The 8,182-nt window shown below is 46.0% G+C and overlaps 1 protein-coding gene across 1 annotated transcript; it reads left to right on the top strand.

The window, feature by feature from the left end:
- The first annotated feature begins 4,399 nt into the window (after positions 1–4,399).
- On the top strand, positions 4,400–5,806 carry LOC109760758 (uncharacterized). Its single transcript, XM_020319565.2, has 3 exons — positions 4,400–4,678; positions 4,787–5,064; positions 5,156–5,806. Exons 1-3 carry the CDS (start codon positions 4,483–4,485, stop codon positions 5,762–5,764), a joined length of 1,083 nt encoding a protein of 360 aa, XP_020175154.1. The 5' UTR covers positions 4,400–4,482; the 3' UTR covers positions 5,765–5,806.
- Positions 5,807–8,182: the final 2,376 nt, after the last annotated feature.

Here is an 8,182-nt window from a genome sequence, read left to right as displayed (position 1 = left end):
CCCGAATACTTCCGGTGACCGTATGATGACTTCCCATATATAAATCTTCACCTCCGGACCATTTCGGAACTCCTCGTGACGTCCGGGATCTCATCCGGGACTCCGAACAATATTCGGTAACCACATACTATTTCCCATAACAACTCTTGCGTCACCGAACCTTAAGTGTGTAGACCCTACGGGTTCGGGAATCATGCAGACATGACCGAGACAGCTCTTCGGCCAATAACCAATAGCGGGATCTGGATACCCATGTTGGCTCCCACATGTTCCACGATGATCTCATCGGATGATCCACGATGTCGAGGATTCAAGCAATCCCGTATACAATTCCCTTTGTCAATCGGTACGTTACTTGCCCAAGATTCGATCGTCGGTATCTCAATACCTCGTTCAATCTCGTTACCGGCAAGTCACTTTACTCGTTCTGTAATGCATGATTCCGTGACTAACTACTTAGTCACATTGAGCTCATTATGATGATGCATTACCGAGTGGGCCCAGAGATACCTCTCCGTCATACGGAGTGACAAATCGCAGTCTCGATTCGTGCCAACCCAATAGACACTTTCGGAGATACCTATAATGCACCTTTATAGCCACCCAGTTACGTTGTGACGTTTGGTACACCCAAAGCATTCCTACGGTATCCGGGAGTTACACAATCTCATGGTCTAAGGAAATGATACTTGACATTAGAAAAGCTTTAGCAAACGAACTACACGATATTGTGCTATGCTTAGGATTGGGTCTTGTCCATCACATCATTCTCCTAATGATGTGATCCCGTTATCAATGACATGCAATGTCCATAGTCAGGAAACCATGACCATCTGTTGATCAACGAGCTAGTCAACTAGAGGCTCACTAGGGACATGTTGTGGTCTATGTATTCACACATGTTTTACGATTTCCGGTCAATACAATTATAGCATGAACAATATACAATTATCATGAACAAGGAAATATAATAATAACCATTTTATTATTGCCTCTAGGGCATATTTCCAACAGGCATCACATGCGGATTGTTATATTCTATGAGAGTTGTCTGAATTTTACGGACGAGATAAACACTATTGGTATTAGTATATAACATGGCTTAATAATAATTACTACGTAAAGCGAACCAACCAGTAGATGGATGGTTAGGAGGACAGTGGTATCCTAGCCCATCAGAGTTCTAATCCTAAACATGGCACTGATGCTCGCATTTTCTTGAATTTATTTTAGACTTTTCGGAGATATTCGTTCAGTTGGCGCCTATGGTGACTTTGTCAATCACAAGATGTTATGATGGTTCAGTATCTTGGAGGTACTCATAGGTATCGAGTGTGTGCATGGGTTCATAGAAGTGAGTGCATGTACGTGTTTGTAAGCATCTGCAATTGTGATGTGTTAATTAAAAATAATAACTACTCCATCCGTGCTTTAATAAAAATATTTTTTACACTAGTGTAATATAAAAAATCTCTTATTATAAAACGGAGGAAGTAGTATGTAAAAGATAGTAGTACAATATAATACTCCCTCCGTCCAAAAATATTTGTCATCAAAATGGATAAAAAAAGATGTATCTATAACTAAAATACGTGTAGATACATCCCTTTTATTCATTTTGGCGACAAGTATTTTCGGATAGAGGGAGTATATAACGTTAAAAAAAGTTGATAGCGAATGAACGGCTCGACGGTAGTTAATTTATCTGGCCCATGTTTCTGGTCGTCGTTTGGAAACCGGTGGATGTGGTACGCGTGTCCAAATCCTCGCACCGCTTGGCCGGGTTGCGAACTTGCGATGCATCTGCATGTGCACGTGCACGGCACGCCACCGCCGCCGGGCACAGTGGGCCAAATCGACGAGGAAGAAAAGAACTGGAGACACTTGTTTTGAGACGGAGAAAGTATAATAATACATCAATAGATATTTTATGGTGTGCGTTGTAGCAAAGCTTGATTCCGGGTAATGAATCAGAGAAGTACCGAAATTATCATGCCGGCAATACTATTACCTGTTGACTTGCTTCCCTAGACATACAGTACACACACATACTCCAGAAGGTTCCGTTGGGTCGGCACACACATCCTGGTAACAGGTCCCAAGCAACTCAACTCAACTCAACTCAAATCCACGAATCCTGACGGTCCGCGTACCGAAGGCTCGGTCGTCCACGTCAGAAGTCCTCACACAAATCTGCGGAGATCACGATGCATGAGGCCCGGTGCCGACGGGTTGCGATGCGTCTGCATGTGCATGTGCAGGAAACGCCACCGCCGCCGCGGCCTGACACTGACAGTGGGCCAATTCGACGAGGAAGAAAAGAGCTGGAGAACGAGTCCGATGCCACTTGGGCGTTTCCGCTTCTTTTCTCTCGCGTCAACCAACCCGCATAGCGAATCAACGGCTGGATTTGTTGTTAGCAAATCAACGACCGGGATCGAGTAGCCTAGCCTATAAAAGCCCCCCAGCGGCTCTACACAACCATATCAACTTCTCCGACTCGTTACAGCGCCATTTGGATCAGGTATGACCTCCCCCCCCCCCCCCCCCCCCCCCCCCCCCTTTCTCTCTCTCTCTCTGATTCTCGCATGGGATGGGAGGGGTAGCAGCTCAGCTCCGATCCATTTCCGTTGCTTCGTTGCATATGGATCGTGTTAATATTTGTGGCCATTGGGTGGCAAATTTCGAATCAAAACAGAGGGGGCATTTTATTTAGCCATTTTTGCATTCGCTGCTTGCTGTATACCAATCGTTCTCGAATTAGTCGAATTTACACCTGTTGCGTACAGAAAAACACTCTACTCTGCACATGGAATTGATTTCCAATTTCTTTTTGCTAGTATAGATTAAGTTGCTTTTTCTTTTCCAAGTGAAGTGGTATATGTCAATTGACTTATGTTTCGTGTGTTCGCACGTGCATCTCTTTGTGTGCATGTGTGTGATTCTCGTCATGGGATGGGAGGGATATCAGCGCAGCAAGGATCCATTTTCGTTGCTTCATTGTATATGGATCGCGTTCATATTTGTTGTCCATTATGGGTGATAAATTTCAAATCAAACCTGAGGAGCCATTGTTTTTTGATTTTTTTAGCCATTTTTGCATTCGCTGCTTGGAGTGGACCAACCAATCTCGAATTAGCCCAATTTACACCTGTTCCGTACAGAAAATCACTGCACTATGCACACGGACTTGATTTCCATTTTCTTTTTGCTAGTAGAGATTAAGTTGATTTTTCTTTTCCAAGTGAAGTAGTATATGTCAATTGACTTATGTTTCGTGTGTATGCACGTGCATGAGACAGTGATGGTTCCATGGCCTCGCCAAGATTGATGAGGAATCGTTTGAAAAGGAAAAGCCAAAGGGACGTTAGGATTTCTCTAATAGTAGGAATTAATGAGGGGTTATGTGTAAAAGTGAGTTAAGTGGCATATCTCATGTTTCGTCTCTGCCCTTCGTTCTTTATCGGGTGACCCTTACCCTTGGTCTTCAGATTTTCACCAAACCGACATCTTTACTGGATACATTGTCCCTAATAGCAGTGCCGGAGCGTGAAGAAAAATAAAAGGGGGGGGGTGGGGGGGGGGGGGGGGGGGGGGGGGGGGGGGGGTAGGCAAACGAGATCACATATAAGATATAGCCACTGAGATTAGCGAAGCCGGGGGATTAGAAGAGAGATTAGCAGCGGCACTATGCATAATTTCTCACTGAGGGGGTGGGGGGCACGGCCCAGGATGGTCATGCCGACGCCCGCCAGTGCCTAATAAGGTTTAAATTGCCATTTTGATATATGTATAATACTCCCTCCGTTCCAAAATATTTATCTTATACAGAGAGTCGGTATATTTTAGATTGTAGATTTACTCATTTTGCTTCGTATGTAGTCACTTGTTAAAATTTCTAGAAAGACAAATATTTAGGAACGGAGGGAGATGGACAGTTATTCCGTGAATTATATGGTGTGCTGTCGAACCAAAGCTTGATTCCGGTAATTAAAAGAGAAGTACCGGAGTTAAATATACACATGCTCCAGAAGCTTCCGTTGGTCGCTACACAGGTCCTGCAAGCAAGCAGAGGTTTAGAACGTGGCTGCCTAGCTGGATCTGGGAAGACATCGACGGTGTCGTTACGAGCAGCACCGGAGCTACATCCAGCCTTCCAATTTGTGATCGGATGGCTGCGCTAGGTCACGACGGAAGCCACAACCACACCTTCGTTGGCGAACACGTAGACATAAAAATCATGAGTGGGTGGTATGATTCTTGGGCGTTGCTTGGCATGAGCATCTCCTCGATAAGCGGCCGAGTTGTACCTTTGTCAGTCAGCTGTATATATATATATATATCCATCTCTCTGTGTGTGCAACTGCAACTACACACTACAGAGCCATTACCATTTCCATTCCATCACAAATTTCCTTCTCGCAGTCAGTCGTCACAAGGCCGACCGGCGTACGGATCGATCGCCCGAGGAGACAGGCAGCCATGGCGTGCGTGACAGTTCCGGCGGCCACGGCGGAGATGGAGCGCGCCTTTGCTCTACCACCGGGGTATCGGTTCCACCCCACGGACCATGAGCTGGTGAATTGGTTCCTCAAGCGCAAGCTCCTCGGCCTCCCCATCGACCTCGACTTCATCCCGGTGGTGGACGTCTACAGGTTCGAGCCGGACCAACTACCAGGTACGTAGTATAATTCTACTCTCTCCGGTGGTCACCTGTTTCGATAAGTCAAGTAGTATATGTCAACTGACTTATGTTTCGTGTCCTTTCAACTGCATACGCGCACAGACAAATCATTCTCACCGAGCACAGGCGACCCAGGGGCTAAAGTTGAGTGGTACTTTTTTGCGCCGAGGGTTCGAAAGTACCCAACCGGCCTTCGCATGGAGCGGGCGACGCTAAAAGGGTTTTGGAAGTCTACGGGGAAGGACCGTCCAGTCATCCACAACGGCATCGTAGTCGGCATGAAGAAGACGCTTGTGTTTCATATCGGCAAAGCACCTAGGGGCACACGGACCAACTGGGTCATGCACGAGTACCGCCTCCATCCCGATCACCGTATCCATGTATCTTTCTTTCTTACTCTTTTTTCATAGTAAAATTGTAATTGACCTCCAGAACTCACCTACACCTGAATGGTTGATCTGATCTGGTTAGGACACCTACGTGCTATGTCGGATCTTCAACAAGAACACCATGACCCAATCACCAGACCTGCTCAGTGGCGTCGACATGGATGAGGAAGGGATGCATTTGGTGGCGAACAACGCCGACATGGACAACGAAGGGTTCCAGCCGATGTCCGGCGGTGCCAATGCCAGCAAGGAAGCAATCCACCCCGTGTTCCACAACGCCAACACGGACAAGGAAGGGATCAATCCTGTGTCAGGTAACATCGTCGGGGACATGGAAGGGATCTATCCCATGCCAGGCGACATCTTTGCGGACATGGCAGGGGTACATCCCATGTTCGGCGGCGCCGTCCCACACAACGAAGAGACCGATCCAATGTCAGATAGCGTCGTCAGGGACATGGAAGGGATCCATCCTGTGTCAGATAGCTTCATCCCGGACATGGAAGGGATACATCCCGTGTTCGGCGGCGCCGTCCCACACAACGAAGAGACCGATCCCATGTCAGCAGGTGTTTACACGGATGTGGATTTTTCCTGGATGCAGCTTGTGCCTGACGACATTTGCTGCCCCAACATTGAACTAGATAAGGATGACTCCTGTACGGAGCTCATCAACGACTACATGTGGTAACCGTTGCCGGCCGACAAGAACATTAGAGAAGTAAAAGAAAAATCCAGAAGCCGAATCCATTTTGACTCTTTGTATATGCTCCCACGAAGCATTGTACCGTGGATAGGTTGGATTGTGGTCCTTTAGCCATGTGTAATTGTATTTGCTTTTATTTTTGTTAAAGGGGGGCTCAACAGTGTGTCAAACTCGAATGTATGTTTTTTTGTGTGTGTGGGAATGCTATGTTGTTCTAGTGATATGGCTTTGGGTCCTCGTGGAAAAAAACTTTACCAACGTTGTGTGTGTAGTGTAAAATTACTTTGTATGTTCATTAGTAAGATGGATTGTTCATCCGCTGAAGCACATCGTAGCTTGTGGTGGAATTCTAGGTGCAATGAATCCGTGTGCCTGTTGCGGAAGAGAGCCGCACGATGTTCCATTCACTCGGTTTTTTTAGCATCTGCTCCATTCACTCGTGTGTGGAATGAAATGGAAGGGATGACGTTGTTGTGCATGTCAGCGTCCGGTCGTGCTGGCCCAACAAGATGTCTATAGTCTATTTTGTGGCGCCTTGGCCGACTAGTCAAGCAATTTGGCTTAGTTAAAATGTTTCTGTGTATAAAACAAGTGAAGCACTTGTAATAGAACTACTATATTTATTTTCGTGGCTTAGTTAAAATGTTTATTCCAAAATAATTGGGACCGTCTTCTAAAATAGTTGAAATCTTTACATTACATTGGACAAAAAATAAATGAAATATGTATTATTTGTTGTATATAAATAAACATACTGTATAATAAAATAACACCATCTCACTATACCCGATTGTGTCCTGGCTAGCTTTCAGTCTAGATCATGCATACTTGCACACCACTCCACCTATTGAAAGCTAGCATTCTATATTTTCTTGTGAGATATTAATTCATTGATGTATTTCATACTCCCTCCATTCCATAATATAGTGTGCCCGTGCTTTTTGAGATTTAAATTTGACCATAAATTTAAGCAATAATGTGGGCAACTGCGGCAGGAGCAAAAATTATACCATTGTAAACTTCTTTCGAATACGAATGAAATGATATAATTTATTTTGTACGAGTTTAAATTATTCAAGAAATACAAGCACTACAAACCCAGTAAAATAATGAAATACACGCCGGGGGTATGGATACTTGATGAGTTGGCGCAGCTTGATTGGCGCGTCTACAGAAAGAAATTCGCTGGGAAAACTCGTTTGGCCAAGCAGTGAAGCAAGCATACTGACTTTGCATTCCTCCTTTCCTATAAGAAGAAGACCAACGTGGGAGTCTAGAGCAGAACCCGTTTTTTAGCTAATCCCTCGGCCGGTGGTACAAGCTAGCAAGATCGATGCCGCGCGTGTGGGTGGGCGAAGCACGGTGAGGCGGGAAGCGGACGGCATGTTTGCAGGCGCACAAGACATGATGATGCCGAGCGGCTGCACCAAGGGCGGGCGAGCGTACGTACCTGGTCAGCGACTACTCCGGCCGGCCGGCGCGTGGTGCCCAGCGTGGTCGAGGAGGACGACCGAGAAGAGCCCAAGTCTTGGCGCTGTCGAGGAGGACGTACGTGATGGTGATGTCCCGGTGAACCATCCATCCATCTCCTCGGCCAGGCCCTGCTTGGACTTGGAGGCTGGGATGATAGCTGGTGGAGTGGTCCTGGTCGCCCCCTCGCCCAGGCCCCAGGTGAGCTTGCTTGTACTTGGTGGCTGGGATCGCTGGTGGAGTGGTCGCCCCCTCGCCCTCAACGCAGCACCCCACCACCGCCAGGTTCGGGTGCTTCACGGCTGGACGCCGGCGCACACGGAGCAGACGAACCAACAGCGGCACCTCCACCACCAGCAGCACCACCTCCACCATCTCTCTCTCTCTCTCCCCCTCTCCCCCAGTATGATATTTTTCTTCCTTTTCAGATCTGGATCTTTAGAAGCCTAGGGACGCCATGCCGATGCAATCGATCGGGAGGAAGAAGATAAGCTAGCTAGCCACTAAAGAAAGGAGGTAGCTGGTACATGTATACTAATCAATATGTACAAGATAACATAATTTATCATAGAGTCAAACTCATTAATTAGATATGCATGTATGCTAATCAATTGATGTTTAGTTGGGTTAATTATTAGAGTAGATATGGAATCTCACATGGTGGAAAATAACTTCTAAGCATTTCAAGTTGCCTGCCACATGCAACTGTGCAAGTGTGCATTTCTAGTAGCTAATTCACTTCATATATAGTTACAATTTAGGCTAATAACATACAGTATAAAACCGTTTCTAGGTAGTATCTACTACCATTTAATCTAGCAATACATATATGACCATTATACTATACATACTTACAGTTCAAGCTAATGGGTCCTCATACATTCTCAGCATTTTTCTCCAAGACCCTCGATTTTATATCCATCTTTTCGTCCT

This window comes from Aegilops tauschii, chromosome 2 (assembly GCF_002575655.3).
Source record: "Aegilops tauschii subsp. strangulata cultivar AL8/78 chromosome 2, Aet v6.0, whole genome shotgun sequence".
NCBI classification, from domain to species: domain Eukaryota; kingdom Viridiplantae; phylum Streptophyta; class Magnoliopsida; order Poales; family Poaceae; genus Aegilops; species Aegilops tauschii.
This window is presented reverse-complemented; position numbering and strand designations above follow the sequence as displayed.

Excerpts from the sequence above, each read along its gene's own strand:
- LOC109760758 (XM_020319565.2), top strand. The coding sequence starts at position 4,483 with ATGGCGTGCGTGACAGTTCCGGCGGCCACGGCGGAGATGGAGCGCGCC. Across the intron at positions 4,679-4,786 it reads CGAGCCGGACCAACTACCAG|ACAAATCATTCTCACCGAGC; the intron begins GTACGTAGTATA and ends ATACGCGCACAG. Across the intron at positions 5,065-5,155 it reads ATCCCGATCACCGTATCCAT|GACACCTACGTGCTATGTCG; the intron begins GTATCTTTCTTT and ends TGATCTGGTTAG.